The 13,431-nt window shown below is 41.4% G+C and overlaps 1 protein-coding gene and 1 long non-coding RNA gene across 7 annotated transcripts in view; one reads left to right on the top strand and one right to left on the bottom strand.

Moving 5' to 3' along the window:
- Positions 1 to 771: 771 nt before the first annotated feature.
- On the top strand, positions 772 to 12,911 carry LOC138150686 (uncharacterized). Of its 3 annotated transcripts, XR_011165628.1 has the most exons (5): positions 790 to 1,615; positions 7,910 to 8,617; positions 11,303 to 11,404; positions 12,303 to 12,477; positions 12,775 to 12,911. It is a non-coding gene; the product is annotated as an uncharacterized lncRNA (long non-coding RNA). The 3 variants fall into 3 exon arrangements; XR_011165630.1 differs by lacking the exons at positions 12,303 to 12,477; positions 12,775 to 12,911 and having other exon boundaries at positions 798 to 1,615; positions 11,303 to 11,701; XR_011165629.1 differs by lacking the exons at positions 11,303 to 11,404; positions 12,303 to 12,477; positions 12,775 to 12,911 and having other exon boundaries at positions 772 to 1,615; positions 7,910 to 8,554.
- The window catches only part of HPRT1 (hypoxanthine phosphoribosyltransferase 1), a 65,561-nt gene continuing 58,511 nt past the window's right edge, over positions 6,382 to 13,431 (bottom strand). For all 4 annotated transcript variants that reach the window (XM_069074107.1, XM_069074108.1, XM_069074106.1 and 1 more), the window contains 6 exons: positions 12,873 to 12,938; positions 11,631 to 11,648; positions 8,342 to 8,424; positions 7,931 to 7,977; positions 7,704 to 7,780; positions 6,382 to 7,256 (listed from right to left, as the gene is read on the bottom strand). In XM_069074107.1, coding sequence (XP_068930208.1) covers positions 7,209 to 7,256; positions 7,704 to 7,780; positions 7,931 to 7,977; positions 8,342 to 8,424; positions 11,631 to 11,648; positions 12,873 to 12,938 — 339 coding nt within the window. In that variant the 3' untranslated portion in view covers positions 6,382 to 7,208. The remainder of the gene's footprint in view (positions 7,257 to 7,703; positions 7,781 to 7,930; positions 7,978 to 8,341; positions 8,425 to 11,630; positions 11,649 to 12,872; positions 12,939 to 13,431) is intronic.

Below are 13,431 nucleotides of genomic sequence, written 5' to 3'. Positions count from 1 at the left end.
TTAAGTCACTGTGCATACTTGAGCATGGCCACAGAGGCTCAGAGCAGCATTCAACTAGTCCCCTGCTTTAAAATAAAGGCAGTTCCCTTGCCAGAGCTATTTCAAAGATTGGTGGCACCAGGGCACAGACACCTTCCCTTTGTGGATTGGTGTATACAAGTCATGTCTCCCCTCTCCCTCCATCTATATAAGCTCCTTGAGGGCAGGGACTCTGCCCCATTCTTCCAGCTTCTTTCCCAGCTTTGAGTCCAGAGCTTTGCATGCAGTATGTGCTTAAAAATAGAAAGAAGGCTTATTTATCCTCCTGACAATTATTGAATGGGTCAGTCCCAGTCTGAGTTTAAAAAGTAGATGACATGAATGATGCTCCCTCCCGACAGCCCAAGACACCTGTGTCGTGTTGTTTTATTGCGACATCACCTACAGAATTTTATCCCCCCGGGGGTCCTTATTCGTCTCCAGAAAGCCCCTCTGCCCCGTATAAAGTGCTTGGGAGGGGGGCTGTGGGTTTGAAGGCTCTGGATCTGGGTTTTAGTCCTGGTTCCACCATTTGCTGGCTGTAGGGCGTCGGGAAGCCCTTTCTCCTCTCTCTGTGCCCCAGTCTTCCCTGTAAAAAAAGTCTCTCAAACTTAGTTTTCTGAGGAGCAAAATACCAACGTACTTCCCCATTTCGGACACCAGGTGGCGGGCTTTGACTAGAAATGGCAGGGTGTCTGTCGGCTTTTTGGCAGACAGTACGAGATCTAAGGGGGCACTCCGGATTTGGGTCAGCACAGTGCGGCCGTGCTGTGCCGCGGCGGGGGGTGGGTGGAAAGGCGGCCCGGCTGCGGCCGGCGAACGAGCGCGTTCGGCCCGAACTAGCTGGGAAAAGTGGAGGCGGCGCGGGCTCGAAGCAGCCTCCTTTAGCTCCGGCCCAGGCCCAAGGGCCGTGGCCTTGAAAGCCCCTTCTCTTCTCTGTGCCCGAGCTGCTTCCTCTGTAAGATGGAGAAAAAGAATTCAGGCGGCCCCTGCCTTCTGAAAGCGAGACTCTAAGCCCGAAACCTTACATCACATAGCACTGCTCGACTAGAAACGAAAGGTACTGGCCTTTTCGGCCACAACGCAATGGCATGCTCCAAACACCAGATGGCGCTCCTCGACTAGAAATAAAAGGCATTGCGCGGCGCAATGGCTTATCCCAAACACCAGATGTCGCTTCTCGACTACAAATAACCAGCCTTAACGCCCTGAGGTGACGCAGTGGGTCCACCCAAACACGTAGGGGTGCAAATAAATGCAGGAAGAGCAGCAGAAGCAGCCCCTGCTCAGGAGGCCGGGCCTTGTGTCAGCTTCTCTGCTCCGCATTTTCTGAAATCGGAACACTTAAAGAGCTGCCAGAAGGGACCCAGCTACAAATCTGGAAACTGAGGCATGGCGAGGAGAAGCCTCTTAAGCACCGTCTTTGAGTGTTGCTATAGCCCTCCCCTTTACCTGAGGCCAGCCCGGCTGGTACTGGGGAAACTGGCACAGAAGGAGGGCCGCTTGGGGAAAACTGCCGGCGGCTGGGCCCCTCCACGGGGCCCAACTGGGGAACCCGGGCTCTGAGATGGCGAAGGGCATCAGATCCTGGCGGCATGTAAGTGCTAAGGAAAGACTGAGGTACAGTATTATTAAAAATTCGGAATCGATCACGGTTCTTAAAGCGTACTGCGCGGCGCCGCCCTCCCCCACGGTCAGTGTAACAAAGCAGGGACACACACAAAAAGCAACGCACTGGCCTGGGCTGGGAGCGTTTCGTAGCCATGGCCAAGGAGGGAGGTTTTTTCATCCTAAGTATTGGAACCAAGCCTGTACATTGCAATTTTCTTAGTTCTGGCATTGTTATTGTAGTCACTGTGTATTTTTCTCTTAGTTCTGTTGGTCATAGGTCAGTGTAGACAAGCTCTCCCATATACCTCTTAATTTTTATTTTTTATTTTTTTTGCTTTGTGGGAGGGCAGTTGGGGTTAAATGACTTGCCCAAGGTCACACGGCTAGTTTTTGTGTTAAGTGTCTGGGGTCGAATTTGAACTCAGGTCCTCCTGACTCCAGGGCCAGGGCACCACCTAGCCACCCCCACCCATATACCTTTTACTAATTTTTCATATTCAACTTTTCACCTTTTGTTATCTGTTCAGCTAGTCCCCAAGCTGTTTGCTTCTACCTTTTTGCTACCACAAAAAATGCTGCAATGAATACCTTGGTATATCCATGGGGCCTTGCTTGGTCTGCTGTCTTAGTGGGACCTCTGGGTCAAAGGGTGTGAAATCAGTTTTCTCACCTCTCTAGTATCTTTCCAAAAAGTCTTACAGAACAGTGGAGAACTATCAGCTGCTGCCTAAGCAACATTCAATATTTTCATCTTTTATAAAAGTCTTTGCCAGTTTGTTGGCATGGAGTAAATCTCAGTTCCTTTAACTCACATTTCCTTATTTATTGATAATTTGGAGCAGATTTTCATATGGATACTAGTTTGCATTAAAAAAAACATTTCCCCCTTTGCTAATCTTTGGGGAAATAAAATATATTTATTAGTTCTGAATATTTCTCAGAGATCTGCTGTATAGATTTTGATATAAGAGTTTGCTCCCCCACCAAATAAAACCTTTCCTGTATTTCTTAGGATTGTGCAAAAGGTCTTCAATTTTATGTAACCAACATTCTTCTGTTTTGTGGCCTCTTTCAGTTTATGATTATGAACTTTCCTTAAAACCAAAGCTGTAAAAGATACTTATCAACTTGCACCTTATTTTGGTATTATGGTATGCCACTTTAACCTTTCTATCAATGCTCATTAAAATGTATTTTCCAGGAGTCTAGGAGGCATAGTGAGTAGAGCACCAGCCCTGGAGTCAGAAGGACCTGAGTTCAAATCTGGCTCCAGACACTTAATACTTACTAGCCATGTGACTTTGGGCAAGTCACTTAACCCTAATTGCCCTTCCCCCTCAAAAAAGCAAAAAAAAAAAATGTATTCTTCAAAGCAACTGACCCTGGCTAATCACTTCTCCTGCCCTCTCCCCTACACTAGGCTAACCCGACAGCTCCTCCTGTTCTCTTTGCTTATCTTCATTCTAGTCACAAGCTGGTGTCCTGATGATCTGATAAGCTCCCATGGGATCAGTGATCTGTAGATGGTTTACAGCTATCTAGGTAGCTCCAGTCTCTCCTGAGTTCCATATCCCAATTGTCAAGTGGGCACCTGAATCTTAATCAGCTTAGTTCAGCTCCTTATCACCTCAAGCCTGGTCAAGAGCCTCCTAAAAATGCTTCCTTTCCTGCCTCAAGCCTCTCTATTCTTCAATACACTCCCACACCTCCCCCTTCCATTATCTATTTTGTTTCCTTGTTGAATTTCATGAAATTTTGCACCAAAATGTGTGTTCAACCTTTTGTCCACTTGGGTTGAGTGAAGTTCTAATGCCTACTCTGCCCACTCCCCCCACCTCTTCTCTTCCATACTTGTAATTTTTTTTACACTCCAATTATGAGAAATAGCAAGTTGTACTCCCCACCCTTTGTCTTACTTTCAACACTGTCTTATCTTTTACCCTTTTTCTCTTTTCCCTCCTCAAACCTATAACAGAACCAATCTACCCCCAGATCTTTTTTTTTTTTAGCTGTTTTTAAAACTGAAGAGAAGATTCTATAGGGATACTGTTTATTCGGTTGTTAAAAGAAATTTATTTTCCTAGATTTCTTTAGACTTGTATTTTTCCCCCCACAGCTTAGGTCTTTTCAGATACTTTAAAATCTTCTATTAAGGTTCATTTTCCCCCTTGCAAGATCATAACTATGTTGTAGGTAAAGTTGTAAGCCTACCTTTGACCTTTTAGAATAGTATATTATAAGATTGGCAAGTTTGTCACTACATCTGAATAGTCCTCTCTGATGCTCCCCCCCAAGAACATTATGTTTTAATTCTGTAATCTATGCCAATTGTTCTGGGCCTGACTCGGCCAATTAATTCCATGGTAGTTTATATAAATACCGAAACAAAACAAAACACTCCTTTTAACTAAAAAGTTAAGAAAAGCTATAGAAGGACATTTGGAAAGGTCTTGTGAAGATCTTGAGTTGAACTGCACAGAAAGCCTGTGCTCACTATCAGCCACAACACCAGAAAGGGGGACCTGGAGCTCCTACGAGATGTTTTGTATTCAGGAGACCAGGAATTGGTCAGACTGAGCTGACCAACTCTTGAGGATGGTCTCAAAATACTTTAAGGAAAAATTAGTGTAACTTGCAGTGGGCAAAGGATGTTAGAATATTGTTCTGACCACATGCCGTAATTCAAGTACTGCTCACTTTTCTAGACAGCTTTCTAACTGATCTCCCCTCCCTTAAGTCTCCCCCATCTTCAATCTGCTGTTGGCCCAGTTTATATAATCACAGCATGTATTCAAAACTAGGAGCCGCTATGATTTGTGAGGTTTTTCAGTACAGACAGTCACAAAGTAAGGATCTTCTCTCTCCCCACTACTATTTAACAGAATTCTGCAACTGCAGGCCTAGCAGTAAAAGGACAAAATCAAAGATACAAACAAAATGGTCCCTTTTTGCAGATCACAAGATGGGCCACTAGGAAAACCTCAAAAAATCCCCCACAAAACTAAGATAAATACCTTTAGCCATGTAGCAGAATACAAAAAAAAAAATCAACCCCCAGAAATCATCATTATTTCTCTAACAGTACTAATAAATAAGTCAGGAGGAAAATTCCACTCACAAGTAACTTCCAGATCTGTAACGTAACTTTTATAGACACTCGAGATTCATCTCAGCTCAACTTTATACCAATCCACTGTCAAACTAGGCACTTCTGCAAACTAGTAAAATTCATTTGGAAGAACACATGGGCTAGAATCTCAAAGGAATTCATGAGAAAATGTATGAATAAAAGGGGCAGAGCTTAAAAAACTTGATACTGGTTAAAACAACAACAGCCACCCAAATTAATAGGAGACTAGATAAGCAAGAAAACAGGCAATCAAAAATAGTATCCCACTGCTTGAAAAACACAAGAACATAGCTTACCGGAGGAATAGTCTATTTTTAAAATAAGAAAATGGGAAAGCAATTTGGTAGAAATGAAGTTTAGATCAGCCTGTTATGCCACATGTATGTGTGTATATATTTTCCACACACAGTCCTCTCTGATGCTCCATCATTCCCCCCTCACCCCCCCACCCCCAAGAACATTATGTTCTAATTCTGTAATCTATGCCAATTGTTCTGGGCCTGACTCGGCCAATTAATTCCATGGTAGTTTATATAAATACCGAAACAAAACAAAACAAAACACTCCTTTTAACTAAAAAGTTACCAAAAGCTATAGACGGACATTGGAAAGGTCTTGTGAAGATCTCAAGTTGAACTGCACAGAAAGCCTGTCCTCACTATCAGCCACAACACCAGAAAGGGGGGCCTGGAGCTCCTACAAGATGTTTTAATTAATTATACTTGAAAATCACTTATTGGTTGTAGGGTTTTCTTTTTTAGTGTGGGGCAGGTGAGAGGAAGAGAAAATTGATTTTTGTTAATTTAATTTTAAAAATTAAAGGGAAAATTTGTAAGCACAGAGATCATAAAAGATAAAAGACCATTGACTATGCCTACTAAAAACTTTGATATCCAAACATATAGAGAATTGACAGAAATATACAATTTTCCAATACCTGAGTGGTCAAAGGGTAGTTTTTAAATGAAAGGACCTATGATCCATTTGAAAATTGTCTAACAAACTAATAAAAAATTCAAATTAAGCCTTTCAGGCTTTACCTCACCAGTTGCAAATAGGCAAAAGATGAAAAAAAAGGGAACTATAAATGTGGAAGGGGTTTTCTGTAACTGGTACACTAACTACACTGTTGACATTGGATGCTGGTTCATCCATTCTATATCAATTAGGAATTATGCAAGAAAAGTGACTCAAAGTTCATACCAGTTGACCCCAGTAATCCCTCTACTAGGCATGGTCCCCAAAGAAGGGAGAGCAACCAAGGTCTGTTAAATACTGAAATTTACAGCAACACTCCAGCAGAGGACTGTAATCCAAAATTATTTATGTCCATGTAATGGAATATTAAGGAATGATGAATAAAGACTTTGAAATACAAGATGTGTATGAACCATTAATAAATAATAAGTGAAATAAGTCCTGAGAGAGAACATAAAAAACAGTAACATCACAAATTAAATGAAGTGATCCGTAAAAGTCTAACAGAAATGGTCTTAGAGACACATAGTGACTACATGTTTTACATACTGTGAAATGCCATCACTGTAGTAGATGTTTTTGTTTGTTTTTCATAAGGAAAGGTTCAGTCTGGAGGAAGGGGCTGAAATGACTGATGTCAAGCCTTTTTTTTTTTTTAAAGAGACAGCCTTTATTTTAAGCATTTTGCATTATAGATTTCAAAAGTAAAATGTCCAGAATGTCAATTCATCTTTAAAAGAAAACTACTTTTGACTGGCGAGCACAGAAAGGAAATAATCTGTAAGAGTGGGACAAACAGCTTAGCGAACTTTTTTTTTTTTGGCTTTTCGTTCTACTGCCCATCTCAATAAAATTAAGTCTTTGCTTCCATTTTAGTTCCATATTTGGTAGCAACAATATCCAAAGTTCTTGAAATAATAATGTAATTTCAGGAGATAGATAGGGTTATCATAAAATAATCAAACCTCTTGGATTCTGTAACAGAACTGGAACAGATATTGAAATTGACTGCTCCCTCTTTGACACCGAAAAGGTGTTAACTAACAATATTCAATCACTTTCTCTGCATTTTCATTAACATATAAAATTAAATTACCAATTTAAAAAATCAATATATCCTCTTTAAACATCTCTTACATTCACAATACTTTAACTATTTCAATTCAGTGTCGGTGTGGTTTAAGTAATTTCCCATTCATAAGTCAAACAGCAATTCAAGCAATACAACCCACCCAGGGGTAGTGATAGTCTCTTTAGGTTTTGTAGTGCAAATGAAACAGCAATCTGAACTGCAGCAACTGTTTGACATTCCTAAAATATAAAACAGACAAGATACAGTACATGCAAAAAGCTCTAATAAGCAGATGGTCACAGGGCTGAAACATTGGACAAATTTAGCTGGTGGTCCAGAGGTGAAGTTGATGGGTTTCCCCAAAGTGTTTCAAAGCTTCTCTGCACACCAAGTTGCATCTCATGCTTTGTACTTGTCTTTGCCAGTCTCACTAATGACACAGACATGCTGAGGAAAGAAAAGGTGGAAGGAGGAGTTAGGAAAAGGGATGATTGATCTTAGAGGCAAGAATCAATTGCACATTCTAAGCAAGACAAGATTTGTGTTTTATGTTCAACTTGGCGTTTTTCCCTCATCTCCTCCAACTCTTTTCACAAAGGTATCTGTGTGACTCTTGCCATTGGAGGGTGGTATTCTAACATTTAAAAGGGGGAATGAATGAAACCTCTCTTTAAGTTTAGGTTCTCATGGACAAATAACAAGAGAAAGCTGTTCAAGGGCTCCAATGAGCAGGAGCGTTCCCTCGCCTTGTCAGGCGCCAGCTCCAAGAATGTCTGTTCTGGACAGGAGCTTGATGTGCCTAATGGGAATTACCAGACTGTTGAAATTACAAGGCATAGAGAAGCAAAATAATTCTCTTTTTGAAATGTTATGAAAAATGAGAGCGTGACTTACGTTTAAGTCCCTGAAGTATTCGTTGTAGTCAAGGGCATATCCAACGACAAACTTGTCTGGAATTTCAAATCCAACAACTGAAAAGAATCACAATTTATGACTAAGATACAGAAAACGTAATGTAAAGAAATCAGATGCTTGCCAATGACTCTTCCCTACACGGTTTTAAGTATCTTTTTGCCATTTTATATATTTAACAATTTTAGGTGAAGATTCATGAAACTTACAGTCAGGCCTGTAGCCTACACTTCGAGGTGTTCTTTTCACCAGCAAGCTGCGAAAAAACCAAATACAGAAATGAAAGCACACGCTCAATAGTGTTCTAGTCTCCCCTCGCACTGAACCTTGGAAATTCGATATGAACGTCTGAATGCAATATCTCAAAATTATTGAGGGTATGAGGCCCCTTCAGTCTAGAAAGGTGAGTAAAAAAAAAGAACTAGATGAACAATAGCTGTGCAGTCATGAAAAGCAGAGAGGATAAACATGAACTCATTTATCAAAGCCTGGGATGCAAGATTTAAAGGCTAAAGACTAACAAAAAGTGCTACTACACAGCAATAGTTGAACCACAACTCAAATATGGACTTTTTGATGCATTTCAAATTAAAAGCTGATTGACTATTAGGACAACGTACCTGGCTACCTTCACCATCTTTGGATTATACTGCTTGACCAGGGAAAGCAAAGTCTGCATTGTTTTACCAGTGTCGATGATGTCCTGTTTATAAAAAAAAGAACGTTAAAATGGCCAAGGAAAGCAGCACACCTTTAGCCAGTGGAGTTCCTTGTTGCAGACACACAGCAATGGAAGATGACCAGACTGTCAATAAATCTGTTATTTACACAAATGACAACACCAGGCAATCGTTTTCTTGGCTCCATCAGGATTTTTCTGCACTCTTGGGCCAGAGGTAAGGGCCGTGGGTCGTCAAGCCCCTGGGTGAGTATCACTGGAGCTCAGTGATACTTTGCAATTTACCTTGTAGTCATGCATACCTGCATTTCATTATTTAAGAATATCAGAAGTACCCCAAAGAACCTTATATTTCAGCCTCTCATGAATTAGAAATACTCAATTTTTATTGTGAGGTATGGATTATTAGGGTTAAAACCAATTCCATGCATGAATGCCAATCCTGGATGTGCATGACAGTAGAAGGGTAGTCCATGGGACAGGGGGGAAAAGTGTTGGTGTTGAAACTAGAGCACCTGGATTTGGCCTGGTATGGCCAGGAGTTCAATCTTGGTCTTCTGACTTCAAACCTAGCATTTTTTTTTTTTTTTTTGCTTTACCACATTTCTTTAACTTGTTTACAGGGTAATGGGAAACCATCAGTTATGACTATAGGATCACCCTTAATAAATATTTTGCTGTTATTGATTATAGGATCAATAATTTCAAGCAGAAAAACCTTTGAGGTTAGCTTAGTCCAAACCCCTTGACTAGAAGTTAGGAAAGAGAAGCCCATCCCCCCTGCCCCCACCTCCCAGCAATGTGGACACTGTCTGCAGGTATTGCAGGCTCTCCCTCCTCAGCAATCACACTGAAGACATGGAAAGGAAAATCCACAACCCCAAAGTCTTTGATGCTGTTAAATGGTTAAAAATCAGGAACAGATATGCCTTTATCAGTGGACAAGACACTGAAGAAGATACATTACTATCTACCTGACTGATGCTCCCTAAGGTCCATGAGGTCTTTCCATCTGAAACCTTGGTTAAGTGTTTAATAAATGCTTTTACTTTCTTTTATTCATTCATCACTTAACATCACACAGGTTGGGAAGTGGCAGAGTAAATTTGAATTGTGGTTTCCTTTGGTTCCAAAGCCAGTGGGACTTGGTTTCAAACACTAGCTCTGTCATTGTCTGGTCTTATGCAAGTCACATGGCTTTTTGGGGGTTCAGTTTCCTAAATTCAAAATGAGGAGGTTGGACTAAGATGATCTTGAAGATCTCAATCTATGATCCGAGGATCAATAGGTACACACCATTTCTTAAACAAGGTCCTATGGTTCAATGCTGAAACCCAATCCCATCAAATCATCGACATCCTTTTCTTCTTTCTAACAGTCAGAAAAGGATTTTCATCTTGGAGGAAGCAAAGTAATGTGTTACTGTGGAAAGGAGCCAAGCAGCTTGGGCTGTGCTCCTTAGCCCCTGTGTGGTCTGGAGCTAGTCAGTAGGCCTCTCTGGGTGTTAGTTTCCTCCTTTGTAAAAGAAGAGGGTTGGGCAGATGGCTTCTGAGGTCCCTTCCAGCTCTAGGTCTCTATGCCATGTCTGTCACTTGAATATTTTTTTAAAAATAAAAGTTTAGAAATAAGTTAGCTTGCAACTGTTGGCTAACAAGGCTGATGTAACCACTTCATTTCAAACAATCAAGGAACACTTTAAATCAGATTGGATTGACTTCCATTTTAAAAAACTATATAAATGGTTTCAGTTCTTTCCAGCTTTAAGACTGCTTTTAAACCCAGCTGCAACTGGATTCCAGTACTGGGAAATGTGGCTACATATCACATTAGAATACATACAATGGGGTGGCTAGGTGGCACAGTGAATAGAGTACCAGCCCTGGAATCAGGAGGACCTGAGCTCAAATCTGGCCTCAGACCCTTAACACTTACTACCGTGTGACCTTGGGCAAATCACTTAACCCTAATTGCTCTGCCATTAGCCCTCCAAAAAGAAAAAAGATTAAAAACAGGAAAATGTGGCTGAAACCCATGGTCTTCCATTATATTAATATCTCCTGGTAAGATAAACTAAGTACAGAGCAGTGAATATATTCTCTTCAAAAAGCTGTCAACTATTAGTAAGTTGCCAAAGAGGGACCACTTCATTCAATAAGAAAAAAGTTCTGGGGCTGTACAAAAGTACAGATTCCCATCATTCTGTGTGACACTTTGAACTCTTGCCTCCAGCTTGCAAGTGTTTGTCCTCTCAGGGTGGCTCTGATCTGTGTTAATAGCCCCAAGTCATGGAGACACACACAGAAGTGGCCTGGGAGCCAGGAGGCTAGGGCAGACTCACCCTAGCTAGAGGGACTTTGGATGAGCCAATTAGCCACTAGGAACATGGGCTTCCTCCTCTGGAAAGGGAGGCTAATGATTCTTAGGGCGTTTACTTCCCCTGGCTGTTGTGGGTGAAGTGCTTTGTAAATCAGTTTCCCATAACATATGAGTAGCAGCTATAACTCCAGCTTGCAGCAGTTGGGTTAGTGAAGAGAAAGCCAGCTTTGAAGCCTGGAAAGGCCTGGATTTGAGCCCTGCCTTTGGGAGAAGCCACAAAGTTTGCTTCTAATTCTGTCAGAGGAAGTTCCCTTACCTGCACATTCAATGAAATCACAGGCCCATTCCCCATCTCTATAATTATGGTCACTGGGGTAAAGTGTCATAAAGAAGGTCGAGCAGGGGAAGAAGACGAGCCATTTTTGTTAAAAGGGACTTTGAAATAGTAACACTCACTTGGCTAAGTTCTTGCACATTTATGCTTTTAAAAAGCCTCAGTACTTCACACTTGCACCACTTCAATGGGCCCCCTGATGAGATGCTCAGGTTCCAAGAATCCATTATTCTCCTATTTTTACCTCTGAAGGTGTTTTAAGTTAGAAATGCCTCCAGAATCCTCTTCTGCCTCCTTGCTTGTTGCATCTGCACCCTGAGAAACCTCTGTTCTGAAGCTCTTCTCTCCCAACTGGTAAGTACAACCTCATTGGCCCCATGGGGATCAGCTGCTTCCTCCCTCCTACCCTCTTCTCAGCTCTTTATGCACTGCCTTCCCCCATTAGACTGTCAGCTCCCTGAGGGGAGGGACTAGCTTGCTTGTATCTGTATTCCCAGTGTTTAGCCAGTGCCTGATAAATGTTAGCACTTCTATTTAAATTGATCACAAGAACAAATTCAAACAGAAACATAGTACTTACCTCAACAATCAGGACATTCTAGAAAAAAGGAAAGAACACGATGAAATCATTCTCAAGTTCAAGTCAGAAAATGAATGTTTCCAATTCCCAAGCCCATCCCATCACTAGGGCCCTGAGATGGGGGTGGAGAGGGGGCTTTAATGCTAGATGCAGATAAGCATACCTTCAGGTAGACAGATTGCCTCACATATGTGTCTTCATTTCCCCAATGTATATAAATGCTGTTGCAATCAATAAGACATATTCAAAGCACTACTGGGTTTGCAGGAACTTTTTCTCATCAAGCACTAAGTAGTTATTTTCCTGTAAGTGGAAACTAAAAGTACACTCCTATTATATAGGGAATTGTGAAATTTCTTGATGCTATAAGGGGTTCTTAAATTTGAAAAGCTCTTTTGCAACTGTGTTTATGGAACAGTGTTTAAAGTGGTCCATCAAGATAGAAAAGTTCAAGGTAATAGAGTTCAAATAAGCTCTTGGTGCCTGAGGTCCCTTCATCTCCTGGGCCTGTTTCCTCCTAAGTAAAAGGGGGGGAGGTTGGACTTTGCCTTGGAACATCTCTTCCATCTCTCAATGACTCTGAGTCCAGGCCGTGGAAAGTCAGAGTTGCAGTTATGGGCCACAGGTTTGATTTCTGCTAATATCTTGTACCTTCAAACAACTATATCTTAGGAAAATCACTGCAGATGAATTGGAAAGGAGAGAGACTGGAACAGAGAGACCAATTAGAAACCCGTTCCAGTGATCTGGACAAAAGGTGATGGGGGTCATGAGTGGAAAGAAACTGAGATGGAACTAAGAGGTGTTGGAGAGAAGGAATTGGTTTTCTGTGAAGAGTGAAGGAGAGGTAAGAGGCCAAGGAATATGCCAAGGCTATGAACCTGGATGACTAGAACGATAGGGGCACCCTTGAGAGAAATAGGGAGGTTAGGATGGGGTGGGTTTGGGGGTCAATAGAACATATTTTGGTTTGAACACCAAGTGTGAGATGCTATATATCTATCTCAAAGCTGGCTGGCAAACATTATTTAAAATGTTTACAAACCCTGCAGATATTATCCCTGAAGTCCTATGTAGTCTAAGCTTTAATAAGCTTATATGTACCCATATATATAAAATTAATGAACTATATGTTTTCTAACAGGTAACAGAACTCCAGTGTCTGGATAAAGCCCCAGTAGCACAAATTATAAGGAGTCTTTTAACGCATGATACTCTTTCGTTATAATTCAATATACAAACCTTTCCAGTTAAAGTTGAGAGATCATCTCCACCAATCACTTTAATGTCCCCTGTTGACTGGTCATTCTGATTGAAAAGAAAAAGTATTTCCAACACTCCAATTATCACACAACCAATGAGAAGATCTCAGACGTTAGTTGTTCAAGCCATTGAGACATTACAACATAATATAGTTAGAAGGATGAAGGGGCCCAAATCCTAGCAATTATAACTGAGGAGTCACAGGAAACATTCCTTAGTTCCCAGGGTTTGGCAGGAAGGTGGGAGTAAGAACATAGGTATGGGAAAATGCTGTAGAGGAACCCTGGCCTGGGAAGTGGGCTAGAGCAGCTTGCCATAACACTGGGAGTGCCCTCCAGGGAGTGTCCAGCACCCTGCTAAGTTGCTAGACATCTTAAACTCTTTCTTGCTAACCAAAAGGATTTCAACTTAGTATCTGGGGGTTATTTTTTCTGTGACTGCATCCCCAATTTTAAATTATTACTAAACTATCTAGGGATAAATAGGATTCTGAAATACAGGTAGAGATGAAATAAAGAATTAAATTTGTAAATAGCTG

Source organism: Petaurus breviceps, unplaced genomic scaffold, assembly GCF_028583685.1.
Source record: "Petaurus breviceps papuanus isolate PSGF00001 unplaced genomic scaffold, PetGlider_PUasm1.0 90881, whole genome shotgun sequence".
NCBI lineage: Eukaryota > Metazoa > Chordata > Mammalia > Diprotodontia > Petauridae > Petaurus > Petaurus breviceps.
The sequence above is the reverse complement of the archived record's forward strand: the minus strand, read 5'-3'. Positions and strand labels throughout refer to the sequence as shown.